This window comes from Otolemur garnettii, unplaced genomic scaffold (assembly GCF_000181295.1).
Source record: "Otolemur garnettii isolate 467f Iridium unplaced genomic scaffold, OtoGar3 scaffold00048, whole genome shotgun sequence".
Classification (NCBI taxonomy): domain Eukaryota; kingdom Metazoa; phylum Chordata; class Mammalia; order Primates; family Galagidae; genus Otolemur; species Otolemur garnettii.
Window position 1 is genome coordinate 4304466 of NW_003852443.1, and position 16300 is coordinate 4320765.

Sequence of the window (16300 nt, forward strand, 5' to 3'; positions counted from 1 at the left end):
AATAATGTTTTAAATTTCTTAAAGACAAAGTCTTCATTTCTTAAGAGCATTCGTGGTGTAAACAATTATGCCCATCTGCCCCCTAACATGAGGATAAAGAGCAATCAAGCTATTGAATGTTTGTAAAGCAAAATTAATTACAATATTTGGGATCCCATTTTGTCATCTTTCTTGCCCAAATTTCTTTCAAAAATGAAATAAGGACAAATTGGTCATATATTTTACATGTGACATAGTCTTGTGTAAGCTTTCAGATATTTTATTTTATTTATTTGTTTATTTATTGCAGTTTTTGGCCAGGGCTGGGTTTGAACCCTCCACCTCCAGCATATGGGGCTGCGCCCTACTCCTTTGAGCCCCTTTCATGTCTTAGATACATGCACAAGAAAGTTGTTGATGATAATTCTCTGTCCAAGAAAAGTTGCAGATTTTCATACTACTTTATATTGTAGTTTTTGTTCTGTCCTATCTAGCGTGGATGGACTAGAGAAGCCCCTGGTGCTCAGAGCATGGAGGACACAGAGTACAAAGCAGCTGCTCAGAAAAGGGAAAATGAATGGGACAGAAAGAGGTGAAAGGGACTAGGGAGAAGGATGCGCCATTAGGTTTTTAGTTTATTTTTTAAATTGTTTAAATTTAGGTTTCATCCTTCTCTCTTCTCTACACTAGAGATTTTTGTTGTTGTTAAGAATGAGTGTCTCCCTCTGTCACCCTGTGTAGAGGGCTGTGGCATCATCACAGCTCACAGCAACCTCAAACTCTTGGACTCAAGTAATCATATTGCTTCAGCCTCCTGAGTAGCTGGGACTACAGGCTCGTACCGTGACACCTGTCTAGTTTTCTATTTTTAATAAAGACAGGTTAACATAATGAACTTGCTACAACTTGTTCATGTCTTCATTAGGAATTTTTTTGTCATTGTCTACTTGATAAACGAGCACAAAAGAATTAGTATTTAACAGAAACGCTGAGTTTCTTGGCTGCAGGTGTGTAAACACTACATACATTTTTAATTTTCTTTCCTGTGATTTTGTTAAAAAATGCTATGAAAAATATTTAAAGTCTTTTCTAGGCCAACAATACACATTTTCCATAATTTGTTTCAAAATTGTAATTATTCAAGGGAAAATTAACCTAAAAGCAATGAAGGAGGGAGATGATTGGCAACAGTGAATTTACCTCTCAAATAATATGGATTATAGACTAAAACTTCTAGCATTTTCATCCTCACCCCACTCCCTAAAGGTAATCAGTTATAATAGTTAAATGTAAATATTTCTAGGCTGGTCCTAGTCTTCCAATGGGTATATACTGACCACCTGCTCTGTGCCACACACAGTTTTAGGAGCTGCAGCACATAGAAACAGACCAACTCTCTGCTTTCAAGGTCTTAACAGTCCAGGATCACTAGACTGTGAGTGTAAAATGGATAAACAAACCAGTTGGTAAGTGCTAAGAGCAAGACTATAGCAGGATTAACAACAAAAGAAGAGTAAATGTGCTTCCTACTTGGTAGGGGGTGTAGGGAGACCCTCTGTCCCTAACTGCAGTGAGGAAATGATCCACACAAATATCAGGGGACAACAGGTACACACACCCTGGCACAGAGGCAAGCTTGGCAGCTCTGTGCACAGCAAGACTAGCAGTGTCACTAGAGCAAAATGAATAAAGGATACTGGTTAAAAGATGAGTTAGACATTTAGCTTGAGATGACTTTTTTTTTTTTTTTGAGACAGAGCCTCAAGCTATCCCCCTGGGTAGAGTGCCATGGCATCAGCTCACAGCAACCTCCAATCCTGGGCTCAAGCAAGTCTCCTGCCTCAGCCTCCCAAGTAGCTGGGACTACAGGCACCCGCCACAACGCCTGGCCATTTTTTGGTTGCAGCCATCATTGTTGTTTGGCGGGCCCGGGCTGGGGATTTGAACCCGCCACCTTAGGTGTATGTGGCTGGCGCCTTAGCCGCTTGAGCCACAGGCGCCGAGCCAGCTTGAGATGACTTCTGAAGGGCTTTATGAATTAGGCACTGACACTGTCTGGCTTACACTTTAAAACAGGGAAGAAAGACTGATGGGCTCAGGAGCAACCGACTGATGGGCTGGGAGACCATTCAGGAGGCACTGCAGTTGGCTAGGCAGGAAATGTTGGTGGCCTGGCCTCCCAGTCATTCATTGCTGGTGTGTTGCAAAATGGTACAGTTACTTCAGATGGCAGTCTGGCAGTATTTTACAAAACTGTACACGCTGTTACTATTACTGTCCAGCCACTGCACTTCTTGGCACTCACTCAAATGTGTTTGAAAAACCTGCACACAGATGTGCTTTGTTCATAATTGCAAACCTTGGAAGCAACCGAGATGTCCTTCAACAGTAGAATGCATAGATAATTGAAAAGAAATGAGCTATTAATCCATGGAAGAACATGGAGCAATCTTAAATGCAAATTGCTGAAGGAAATATGCCCATCTGAACAGCTTTTACTGTGTGATTCCAACTGGCGGGCAGTCTTCAAAGGGCAAAACTATAGACAGTAAAATGATCAGTTTCCAGGGGTTAAGGAGGAGAAAGGGAGGAATAGGTGGAGCACCAAGGGGTTTTCGGGCAACAAAACTACTCTGCACGATGCTGTAGTGGTAGATAACATGTCATTGTACATTTGCCACAATCCACAGAATGTACAACACACCAATCCCTAGTGCAAACCATGGGCTTCAATAATCACATACCAATATTGTCTCATCAATTGAAATAAGTATAACACAGTGACACAAATTGTCAATAGTGGGGGAAATTGTGGATGTAGGAGGGGAGATGAGATGTACTACCCATTCAATTTTTCTGTAAGCATAAAATTGCTCAAAAAAAAAAAGAAATTCTATGGTTGGCTCGGCACCTGTTGCACAGTGTTTACGGAGCCAGTCACATACACTGATGGTGCTGGATTCGAACCCAGCCCAGGCCAGCTAAACAATAATGACAAATGCAACAAAAAAATAGCCAGGCATTGTGGTGGGTGCTTGTAGTTCTAGCTACTTGTGAGGGTGAGGCAAAAGAATCACTTAAGCCCAAGAGTTTGAGGTTGCTGTGAGCTGGGCTGCTATACCACTCTACCAAGGGTAATATAGTAAGATTCTGTCAAAAAAAAAAAAAAAAAAGGAAAATAAAAAGCTATTTTTTTCTTTTAATGAAGCAGGTGCCCAAGATTATAGACCTTAGGCAGAGAGAACAGAATACAGAGTCCTCTAGAGAATGACAATCATTCTAAAAGAAAAGATAGAAACTCCTCACCCAAAACAAAAAAGTCAAGGTGTGCTGGCTGACTGTGGAGGCTTCCCAGTCTCACATGCGGGAGTAGCAGAGATACAAACATAGGAAGACGAAGGCCATCTCTGCCATTGTGCTATAGAGCAAAGAAGAGGCCTGTAGCTGCTTGTTTCTGTCTGCTAAAGAGAAGGGAAATTTAAGCCAGGTCTTAGACACACAAACACACATCCAGACTTACTTCTTCTCTGCTCACATATCTCCTGGTCCTTCCCTTCAACTGTCCTATCCAGAAACAAGTTCACTCCTACAAGGATGAACAACTCTCAAAAAACCCCAGCACAGAATCCATGCAAAAATACAACAATAAAGGTAGAAAGGATTAGGGACAAATAAGGCGCACAGAACCCATGCCAGAGGAATGTGCAAATCATTGAGCTTGTCCTATAAACTCAAATTTACTGAAATCATCACTTCTGTAGAAATAAGTTAATAAGTTTAATACAAAGACACATGGGCTTAAGAGATAAATGATATAATACGAGGAGGTGAAAAATCAGTGCACATCACCCAGGAAGCCAGAGGAGGAGGAGAGACAAACCTATCCAGGGAGGTAAGCCGCACCCAGAGCTGCAGATTTTAAGACACACTACTGAAGACATAAAACGAGGAAAAGGTGAACAGAAGAGGATAAGGAAAAAGACAGCTTAAAAAAATACATTTATTGGAAGATGATAAATATGCAAACTTGATAAAAGAGATCCCTGGGAGGCATTAGTGTGTTTCCCTGAAGAAGAGAATCAAGCAAATGGAACAGAAAAAGAAGTAGTTATAATCTGAGAAAACAGTAGTAAAATAGCACTAATGTTTTGAACCATACGTGTATAAGAAAAATGATGCCCAGCTCTATGCCAATTAAGGCCCAGAAAACATTGAACTTCTAAAATAAAAGATCATCTTTCCAATTGTGCTGAGTTATCAGATGCTTAACTAAGCTCACGTCATTCTTATGTCTTACCTGTTATTCCCACAGCACACAGTGTGGGCTTTTAGAAATGCAAATCTTACCACATCTTGCTTAGAAACACATCAATGATTTTTCATTGTAAAAATGACAAAATCTTTCTAAGGCCTGATAGTAGCTGATTTCTACCTAAATTTACCTCCTGTCTTGATTCACTCTCCCTCTCACTCAGTACCCTGCACCCACATTTGGCCTCCTTTCTGTTCTTCACACACATGGATGCTGATCCATCCTCAGGGCCTTTGCACTTGCTCTGCTATCTGTCTGGAATGAATGTCCTTCCCCCGGGCCTTTTCTATGTCTAATTCTTTCTTACTCCCCAGGTCTAACTCCCTGGCCATCTTACCTAACTAACGTAGTGTTTCCGGTCATAATTAATCTTGTTATATCATTCTCCCTATTTTCTCTAAAGTCTCTTTCTTTTAGAATATAAGTTCTATATGAGAGGGGATCATTGTAAGTTTTTCAATTTGTAATCACTTCACAGGTTGACAATAATGTTGCATTGTCTGCACAGTATGGTGTTTAGTCAATTGCAAATAGATTTTTGTACCAGAAATAGACTTGTTATGTTCCATTAAATGAATATTAATAGAAAGCTGAGCCTTTATCTCTTATCTTATTTATAACCCATATTAGTAGTTTCCACAGTGTTCATAAGTGATGGAAATATTCTTTCTTGTCCAAAGCAATAGGATACACACACATACACACGCATGCACCCACACACGCACACACACACACACAGAAAGAGAGAGAGATTAAGAGAGATTTATTTTAAGAAATTGGCTTATGTGAATATTGGGGCTGGCAAGTCTGAAATCTGCAAGGCAGACCGGCAGGCTAAAAAATCTGGCAGGAGCCAATGTCTCTGTCTTAAGTACAAATGCAGTCTGGAAGCAGAATTCCTTCCTCTTTGGGAGACCTCTTCTTTCTTAAGGTCTTCAATTGATCAGATGAAGCCCACCCATATTTTGCTTTGCTCTTAATCACTTGTAAAAAATACTTTCAGAGAAAGGAGGGTAGACTGGTGATTGACCAAACAACTGGACGCCATCGCCTAGCCAAGTTGACATATAAACATTACAGAGCTATTTGTTACTTTTTCAAGATCCTCTTTTTAAAGTATATGTGTACAAGATCATATTCCATGCTTTTTCTTTACATATCCTCTTCCTTTATCCTTGCCCATGAATTAATCCATATCTTTCTTTCTCTCTGGGATTATACGCTGTTTCCTTCTCAATAAGTGACCTCATACATAGTGAGTAAGGATTGCCAGTCTTCTGAGTACCATATCTCTGTGTGAACTATCATTTCTGTGTGTTGATTTTATCATTTTTAATAATCTGTGTTGGATAATTCGTGAGTGTAGGACATAAACCCTTAAGTCATCAACATGTGTTGTAGAGGATTAGGCAGCCATTATGGTGTGACTTAGATTCACTGATAAAACAAGGCAGCAGTGGAATGCTGGGAGCACAGTGACATCACAGGATGACACCACAAGGATTCCTATTCCACCTGACCTGCTCTGTTGTTTTATTTGATCACTGCATAAGAGCAATAGAAATGGCATAATCTTTAAAGTAAAGATTTACAGTAAAGTTTTTAAGCCATACAGATCATTGACTTGCTGAGATGGGCCAAGGAATCTAATTTAAAATGGACAAAAAGATGAAAAAAACAGTTTGTTGTATTTGTCCATTTCTGTGTTGTAAGGGTAAACCAAAACCAAAATCCAAACGTAAGATCCACATGAAAGTAAAAAGTAGGATGAAGTAAGTATTAATTAGAATTAACATCCAACGCTATAAATCTTTTTTATCTTCATTTGTATACATTTAGCTTTGTAACTGCAGTACTTTAGCTCTGTTTATTTTTTCGTAAGTTATCTCATAAATTCATTCATGCTTACTACCATGAAAAATAAATATTTGTAAATAACTGTCTTTGCATGTCTATGACAAACAGCAGAACATACAGGAAAACACTTAAAGGAACATGAAGATGTGTTCTTTTTTTTATTAAATGATAGCTGTATACATTAATGCAAACATGGGGTACAGTGTAGAGTTTTCATATGGATTTTATCTTTTGAGCCTATCTTTGGTCTCACTAGATATTCCGGGTGGGCCTCCTGTTTTTTGCCATTTTGTTTTGTTCCTTCCTTCTTGAGAGATGTGTGACTTATCCCTGAGGCTTTGGCATGTACAGCCACTTCTGGCTACATTCTCCCCATTGACTCATAATCCTTCGGCCTCATTCTGTGCAAAGAGATTTACCAAAGCAAATGAAACGCACAGGTCAAAGTTGAAGTGTACCAAAGGAGCTCTGAGTTCTTAATTTGGTGCACTGACAAGGAAAGAACAGCTCAGATGACGGGCAGACTTGGCCTGGAGGCAAAGCCTGGCAGCTCTGTACAGCTGCTTTTGTATTTTGGTGGCAAGCCTTTCACAGGATCTCGCCACTTGAGACCCTTAGGAAGTTCTTGATTACTGAAGCTGTGTGGCTTTATGATACGGGTGTTACCTTTTCTGCTTTAATGGCAGCTGTTATTACGGGTCAGTCCAGTTTCCTTGAGGTTTTCATAGGAGAAAGGGAGAGGTTCCAGTTCCTGTTCACTGCCTCACTCCTAGGATTTCCTTGTCCAGCAGTTCTAAACCCATCAGCTTCTCCTGGAAGACAGCACTTTCTATGAAGTTGTTTCTTCCACTTAAACAGGCTTGGTCACCTGAAATAAGCTTTCAAAATACTTCACTTATTTTCATGTGCTTTCATCTCTTAATTTTTGAAATCTTCAGTGATAATATGAGAATAATATCTTATTATTTTCCTAAAATTTAGAAATACCCAGTAAAATAGCACCTATGAATGGCTTTTGTAAATTCCTAAGCCATATTCAAATAGCATGTACTACTATCTGTACTATATATATAAGATTCTTACACATGTGACAACTATTACAGATTCCATTTCCCTTTTGTGCTTCTATGCCAGTTGCTCCTTCTGATAGCAGGCACGTGTTTATGGATTCTTTTCTCAATCTCTTCTTAGTTTTATTCCCAATTGGAGTAGCATATGAATGTTCCTCCATATCAGTAATTGATACTTCCAGACTGGCTTCATTGTACAAAAAGCTGCCAATGTTCAAGTCTTTTAGTGTTTTGATTTCAAAAGAGGATCAATTTGAGAAATTAAGAGCTTTTCAAATGTTAGCGCAATTTCTTTTAATAGTTCTTGTTAAGGGATAATAAGGGAGTAATTTGCTATATTTTTAAGTCCCACTGCAATGCTTGTGTTTTATTGTCAGTTTCCTTCTCTTTTTTCTAATGTTCGATCCGCACACATTCTTGTAGGAGACTGCTGGATACAGACGATGAGCTCAGTGACATTCAGACTGATGCGGTTCCATCGGAAGTCCGCGACTGGTTGGCTTCTACCTTTACACGGAAAATGGGGATGACAAAAAAGAAACATGAGGAAAAGCCAAAATTTCGGAGCATTGTACATGCTGTTCAAGCTGGAATTTTTGTGGAAAGGTAAGTGAGATCATTGGTGTCTCAGGACAATAAAATTTGCATGGCAGCACCCATGTTCACTCATCCAAGTTAGGAGAGGCCCATATTTTACACATTGGGGAAACTGACAGTCCTCACAAGTATGAGCATATTAAGGACTTTATGACAACTTTACCTATAACTAAAATACCTTGGCCTGGATCTATTCTTTTTATTTATTTTCAGTTGGCATAAATATTGAAAGCAAAGGCTTTTGAATGGTCGATCTCCTCAAATGAACCTTTGTGAATAACTGTTTAAAATCAATTCCAATATGTTCATGTGTTATTACAACTAATTGTACCTGAATAAAATGTAACATCTCATAAAATAAATTATGCATGGGGTAGCAATCTACATATAAAAATGAAACTGGCCTTTCTGTTCCCTAAAGACAAATGACCATCCTCTCCTCACCTTCCCATCTTAGGAAAAAAAAAAAAAAATCTCTCTCATGGTCACTTTTGAGGAGTTTTTTTTTTTTTTTTTTAACATTTCTATTACTGAAACAAGGAGTATTTGATAGTCCCTAGAAACACCGAGTCTAATCTCCAGAGTTTCCTATGTGAAACACGTGTTGATATGACCCAATTTTATACTCTTTTATCCTTTAGAACACAGCTTATTCATATGTTTAAGAAACAAGATGCTTTAGAACTAAAACTACAAAAAGACCCCACATAAACATGTTATGTCTGACAAAATTGAACGGTAGTTCTCAGAAATCCTTTAGATTAAAAATAATCATATTAAATTATATGTAAAATATTATTTAACATTTTGAAAATAATAAAAGGAGGAACAGAGAAACTTTATGTCAATATTCTTAAAATTACATTTGCAAGAGACCACATTATTTTTCATCTTCTGATCTCTCTAGGCCTGACCTCTTATACACATTACAAACTTCAGTTTCCCTCTACTAAAGGAACAATGAGAAGCACACTGGGGTTTCTAAAAGTGAGAATGTGTTGTAAGAAATATACTGTGCATGTTAAAGATGGATTATAAACACAGCGCATAAAGCTTTTAATATTTTGGCGTGTGCCTGTTTCACCCAAAATAGCATCCACTGAGTGGTTTTCATTTTATTTTGTGTTATTTCTTAACTGCATCTACTCAGCTGAGATTTTTTTAAATCTTCATAATAAATGGTCTGATTCATTTGGTGATAGGACACCATCCCCTTAAGTACAAAAACTTGTGCCAACGCCACCAGCTGGGACCAGAAGTCTAAGGCAGGGAGGCAGAAGAGAGGAATTTCTATAACCATATTACTATTTTAAAAAACAACTTAGGCAACTGTGAAACTTATTGATTTTTCTACAGCATCACGGTAAAAATATCTAAATATTATTTCAGGAAGTGATTGAGAGAATCACAGATAAAACAACAAAGCATGTTTGATTTGCTAAAGGAATGTATATTTTGCTTTTTTCGTTTAAAAGAAATTGCAAAACTTGGCAAACTGAACAAAAAAGTAGACATGGATGCAAAGCAACTGAATTTCTATTTCATTCAAGACAAAGTTAAGGAGAATTCTATTAAATATATTGAGATACTAAATTTCCATTTTTTCATATGCTACATAAAAATCTTTAATAGCCTATAGAAATAGCAAAATGTACTTAAGGTAACCAAATCAGTAAGCAGTTTTGAAGAAATCAAAGTGCTACGGACACATGAAAATGAAATTTTTTTAAAATCACTATTGAATACCTCATAGCAAATACTTAAAAATAGTGGGACAGGTTTATTTTGAATTTTCAAAAGTAATCATCTTCAATCTTAAAAGCTGAAAGTATTTTTAGAATGCTTTCTTGTTGCGTCCTCTCTCAAAAATTCCCCTCCTGAGATTCAATACCATAGCAAATCCTGGTGATTACGTACTCAAAAGTATCCTGAATGTACCTTCTCCTGTAAACCTAGTTTAAGCCTCCATCCTCTGCTATTAGAAATATGTCGATGGATTTCTATCTGGCTCCTCTCTTCCTCATGTACTCTTTCCAAATGAGTCATTCCATGGTGATGTTTTAAAATACAAATTTGTTCCTATTACTCTTAAAATGAAAACCATCTGCTGGTTTCTGATTTCACCTGTCTATCAGGTCTTATTTGGTCCTTTTTCTTTATAATCTCATTTGATTTTTCCTTCATCCTTGACTGAATATATCATTCCGATCTGATTTCAATTCTAAGAACATTTCTAAACTCTTTCTGTCTTAGAGCTATTAATCCTACTGTTCTCTCTGTCAGAAATTATTCTCTTCACTCTCCAATGTGGCTGGTCCTTTTTGCTTTCCACGGACCTTCTTTGATCACTCTGTATGAGTTCTTAGTACTGCTCCCCAGCCCATGGTTTACCTCAGAGCTCTTATCCTTGTCTATAATCCTATGTTGTTTCTTATTTTTGTGTGTGTCTTTTCACTATTGGAATAAGCCCTGTATTTTCATTGCCCTCCACTAAATAGTCTGTTGCCTAATCCAGTGCTTGATATAAACTATATCTTCTTTTAATTTTTGAATTATGTTTTGTAATTATTATAAAACCTTTCTTAAATAAGCCACCAGATTTCCAACTGGACTTTCGCTACCACTAGGAGCCCAGGAAATTCATTATCCTTTTTCAGCAACTTGTAATAGATCACCCATTTACTAAAGTGTCAGGTAACCATATTAAGGTTTCTCCCATGCTCATTCTGATTCCAGATGATGTATCTTAATTTTCCATTTTATTTTTCTCTTCTTAAATTTCAGAATTTGGGGGGTACACATGTTTTATTTACATACTTTGTGTTTTGCACAAATTGAGTAAAGCATAAGCATACCTCCCACCCAGACAGTGTGCAGCATATCCAACAGGTAGGAATTTTCCCACCCCCCACCCCCGCCTCCTTTTTCTCTCAATTTGATTTTCATTGATGTTCACTTCCATTTGTATCTCCATTCCTATGAAATTTCACTTAGAAGAAAGGTCTCCAGTTCTGTCTAGGTTGTCACAAAAGCTACGAGATCACCATTCTCCTTTATGGCTGAATAGTATTCCATTGTATGTATATTACATGTTTTATTAATCCATTCATGTATTGGTGGGCACTTGGGTGGTTTCCATGTCTTTGTGATTGCTAATTGTGCTGCTATGAACATTCGTATACAGGTGTGCTTTTTTATAAAATGACACTTTCCCTTTCGGTATATACCCAGCAGTGGAATTGCAGAGTCAAATGGTAGGTCTACTTTAAGTTCTTTGAGATATGTCCATACAAGTTTCCATAGAGGTTGTACTAGTTTGCAGTTCCACACCAATAGTGTGTAAGAGTTCTTTTCTCTCCATATCCACACCAGCATCTGTTGTTTGGGGGACTTTCTAATATGATAGAGTGACCAGATTTTAACATTTGTAAAGCGGGACAACATGGCAGAGTGGGGCGGGGGCAGGGCAGGGCAGGGCCTGACAATAATGCAAACTTTGATAAGCAGTTCTCCATAATCACTTCTCAACAATTATTTGTTATTATTACAGTTTAACATTATAAAATTAACAAAAATAATATAAAACTCATATTCTGGCAAAATAGCCACATGGCAGCCAAAAACCGTATATTCCCTTCCTGTTCTCCCGCCCGTTCGTACATTCTTTCCAAAAATTGGGACTTTTTTAAAATGCCGCAGGACGCAGGACAAATTGTTAAAAAGCGAGACTGTCCTGCCAAAAGCAGGATGTCTGGTCACCCTATAATATGAGCCATTTTTTTTGGAGTTAAGTGATATCTCATTGTAGTTTTGATTTTCATTTCCCTAATGATTAGAGATGTTGAATATTGTTTGATAAGGTTTTTGGCCATCAGTACTTCTGCTAGTGTAGAAGTGGTTCTTGGGGTTATTTGGTTATTTCTTCATCTGCTTGAGTTCTTTGTAGATTCTAGTTATCAGTCCTTTATCAGATGTATAGCATGCAAATATTTTTTTCCATCCTGTGGGTTATCTATTTGCTATTTTGATTGTGCCCTTGGCTGTGCAGAAGCTTTTTAATTTGATTAGGTCCCATTTATTTATTTTTATTGTTACTGTGATTGTTTTTGGGGTCTTCTTCATGAATTTTTACCCTAGACCAATATTAATATGATTTTTTTCAACATTTTCCTCAAGGAATCTTATAGTTTCCTGTCTTAAGTTTAAGTCTTTTATCCATTGTAAGTTAATATTTACAAACAATGGCAAAGGGTGCATTTCAGTCTTTTACATCTGGCTATCCAGTTTTCCCACCACCATTTATTGAACAGGGCTTCTTTTCCTCAGTGAATGTATTTATCTGTTTTGTCAAAAATCAGATGAGAATATGAGGATGATTTCATCTCTGGGTTCTCTGGTCTGAACTATAGGTCAATGCTTCTGTTTTTTGTGCCAGTACCATTCTGTTTTGATTATTATTACCTTAAAGTATAGCTTGAAGTATCATAAAGTGATAACTTCTCACTTTGTTCTTATTATGTAAGGTTGCATTGAATATTCAGGCTTTTTCTAGTTATAAACAAAGTGTTAAACTATTTTTTCTAATTATGCAAAAAAATGTCATTGGTACTTTAATTGGAATTAAAATCATTTTGGGTAGGATAGCCATTTTAACAATGTTGATTCTGCTGATCCATGAACATGGTATATTTTTCCATCCATTTATATCCTCTGTAGTTTCTTTCCTCAGTGTTTCATAATTCTCCCTATAGAAGTTTTACACCTCCTTTAAAGTATACTGCTAGGTATTTTATTTTCTTTCTTACTACTGTAATGCATCTTTGATCTGACTCTCAGCTTGATTGTTAATTTTCTATTTTTAATTTTCTATCCTAGAATTCTATTCTTGATTATAAGATTAGAAAAGTGTGATCATCAGAAAGTTTCTCTGTCTCTTTGGAGGGATAATCCTCTTTGTCTTTCTTTACATTCCATATAATGACAAAGTGCATCAATATTCATTTCTCAGTTTACTCCAAGTGTAAGAAACTCAATAGCTCCAGAGTTCCCACTCACCCCAGGGAGCTCTAAGGGATGTTAATAGTTGGAAACAATGGTATTGACTGCAGAATAATGGAAATAGTTTTATTAATAATAACAGTTAACTTATATTGAATATTTATTATCTTATCCTAGGCATTAATATTATTTAGCCTTAACAAAAGCTTATTATTATTCTTATTTTATAAGTGAGTGACATTTAATAGCTTTCTGAAAGTCAGACAGCTAATGAGTGTCTAACTTGTGATTCAGAACATGTGTTCTCTTTGCTATATTATACTGCTTTTCTGTGCCATGAAGTCAAACTGGCTTCATTTATTTAATATTTTAATATTTCTTATTCCTTCTTGATTTTTATATTGACCCTTTCCCCTATTTATCACCCTTTCATTTCCCCTGCACCACTCTTTTTTAGTAATAATGATATAGAAATAGAAAAAAAAAATTTTTTTTTTTTTTTTTTTTCAGTTTTTGACTGGGGCTCGGTTTGAACTTGCCACCTCTGGCATATGGGGCCAGTGCCTCACTCCTTTGAGCCACCTGAAAAAACTTTATTTTAAAAAACTAAGTATCATCGTTAACAATAATTATTTTCTAGATCTTTTGTAGTAGTATTAGTAGTTTCCTTGCCTTGAAAGATTAGAATAATTATTACTATCTCAATTAACATCAGTGTTTTTATTTATAAACTCTTCTGAAATCTTTTAATAGAAATAGAGGATAAGCGTAACTTTTTTAATATTGCTAATTCATGGTCTTTTAAAATAACCATGAAATAGAAGCATGAAAATAAAGTAACAAGACCTCTGGAATAAAATGTGAAGATACTTTACCAAGAAAGCCTAGGCTAGAGATGTAATTAAATACTATTATTTTAATTCTGAGCTTCCAAGAAGTCAAGATTAAAAAGGAAAACATGATTAATTACTTGGCTTTCATTATCATTAAGAAAACGATGCCCTTTACATAAAAATGTAGTAATATGTCCCATGAATTCGTAATATAAGATTATAGAATCAAAAAAGTTGGTATCTTTCATAGTGGCTTTATGAAAGATACAGAATTTTTTCTATCTAATTATTTCTTATATTGACCATATTTATCAATATGACATTTAATTAAAATTTGGTATTATTTAGGCATTTGGCAGGTAGTGGGAAGAAGTTATAGCAATACATCCAAGGAATGCAAGAGACATGGATGCTTTCCTCCACTTCATGGAGGAAACATCTATCTTTCAGAGTCCCAAATAGAAGCCTACTGCTATTTTTTACGTATTAGAATTCCATATTGATTCTATTCTTGCATGAACCAGTAACAGAACAGATTTATGTCATTTTAATTGCCCACTAGAAGATGAAAAATGAAATTATTGATGTATAAAAATACGTTTTTATTGATACTATTGTGGAAATGGAAAAATACTTGGTTTTCTGTCAAAAAATAATCTTTCATAAATAATACTAAATTATAATTTGAACAAACTTAAGCAATTTTTGCCCATATGATTTCTCCCAATCTTGTTAACTAAAAAAGGTTGTGTAAATTATGATGATACTGCATATTCCCTCCTGTAATTTCCATTTTTACAAAAAGCCATAACTGAAATATTTTAATGACATTCAAGCACATGAATGGACAAAAAACAAGAATATCTTATTGTCATGGATATGGTTGCGTGTTAGAAAATATTGCTGCATATGCAAAGTACAGTCTATTTTTTAATAAGTTCAGGGAAGGATATCTTGATATGGAAACTAAAATTACATTAACTTTATAGTGTGGTTGTGAGTAAACAAAATGCTATTAATCTCTGTCATATTATAAATGCTTAGTACACAGTGGCTATAGTTATTGTTGCTACAAAAAGAGCATGTAACCAATGCTAAAAGATGAATAAGCCAAAAGTAATATTTTCCCTTATTTAATAAATAGCTAAAAACTTTGTTTTTATATATACACTTATTTTTGTCTTTTTCAGAATGTACAGAAAATCATATCATGTGGTTGGTCTGACATATCCATCAGCTGTCATAGTAACATTAAAGGTGAAATAATTTTAATTATTTTCATTTATAAAATAGTCATTTTATATAATTCCTCAAAATGGGTGGGAGAAAAGGAGAATGTATCTGCATATTGGAATGTAAAAAATACTCTAACCGTTTACAAAACACGCTGGGTCCAAATCATGACTCATTGTAGACAGACTTAAAGGATGACTGGTGTACACTAACAACATCAATGCATATAAATGCATATGTGTACACACAGGCATATGTGACTTTTATTTCATGCTGTATTTAAGTGGATCTTGGATTCCATTTCGAGCAGGCACTAGTATGTGTACTTGTCAAAATGTATATGTTTTGTTATGAATATATTATGGAAGAATTAAATGCATTATAAAAAAAGATGTTTTAGTCAACACATATAAAAGATTTTTAAAAACAAAACATATAGAAGAAAATGTTTAGAATTTTAAGTCTGAAAAAATGCAAAACATAAGATAAAATTCAGGAAAAGAAAAAGTTTATCTCTCTTGTCTTTGGCATCTCCAGTGGCTGTCCAATTTTAAGGCCCAACTGCTGTACTACGTTGTTAGAAATGACTGAAGTTGAAACTCTGAAATGAGAAAAGTCACTTGTCTGCGGCTCACTTGTCTGCGGCTCACTTGTCTGCATCTTGTGTGTGTGTGGGGAGGGGGAGGGGACATTGTTCCTAAATGCTATTTTGATAGCAGCATCCTTTTACATTCCTTGTTTCTTTCTATCACCTAATGTGGTTGGGGAAATTTAATTTTGCCTCCCCAAAAATCACCATGGTGGTTTTCTTAAATTAACCAAGAATTTAGAGGATAATGGCAACAGAAGATTTGGATTGCTTTATTTCTGATTTATTATATTCATTTCTATTTTAAATTTGCATTGCATTTTTTAGAAAATTATTTTAAGCATATTTTTTGTATTTGTTGCTTCTCTGCTGCATATTAAATTTTAATTTTTTTTTTTAAATTTAAAAAGGTAGGCTCAGTGCCTGTAGCTCAATGAGTAAGGACGCTAGCCATATATACCAAGGCTGGCGAGTTCGCCCGGCCCCAGTCTGCTAAACAACAATGACAACTGCAAGCAAAAAAAAAATAGCTGGGCATTATGGCGGCACCTGTAGTCCCAGCTACTTGGGAGGCTGAGGCAAAAGAATTGCTTAATGAGTAAGGACGCTAGCCATATATACCAAGGCTGGCGAGTTCGCCCGGCCCCAGTCTGCTAAACAACAATAACAACTGCAAGCAAAAAAAAAATAGCCGGGCATTGTGGCGGGCCCCTGTGGTCCCAGCTACTTGGAAGGCTGAGGCAAGAGAATCACTTAAACCCAAGAGTCTGAGGTTGCTGTGAGCTGTGATGTCACAGCACTCTACCCAGAGTGACATAGTGAAACTCCTTCT

The 16300-nt window shown here is 36.2% G+C and overlaps 1 protein-coding gene across 2 annotated transcripts in view; it reads left to right on the forward strand.

The window, feature by feature from the left end:
* Positions 1–16300, forward strand: part of PDE1A (phosphodiesterase 1A) — a 346207-nt gene that overhangs the window by 271626 nt on the left and 58281 nt on the right. For both annotated transcript variants that reach the window (XM_003791460.1, XM_003791459.2), the window contains 2 exons: positions 7642–7824; positions 14837–14903. In XM_003791460.1, the coding sequence (XP_003791508.2) occupies positions 7642–7824; positions 14837–14903 (250 nt within the window). The remainder of the gene's footprint in view (positions 1–7641; positions 7825–14836; positions 14904–16300) is intronic.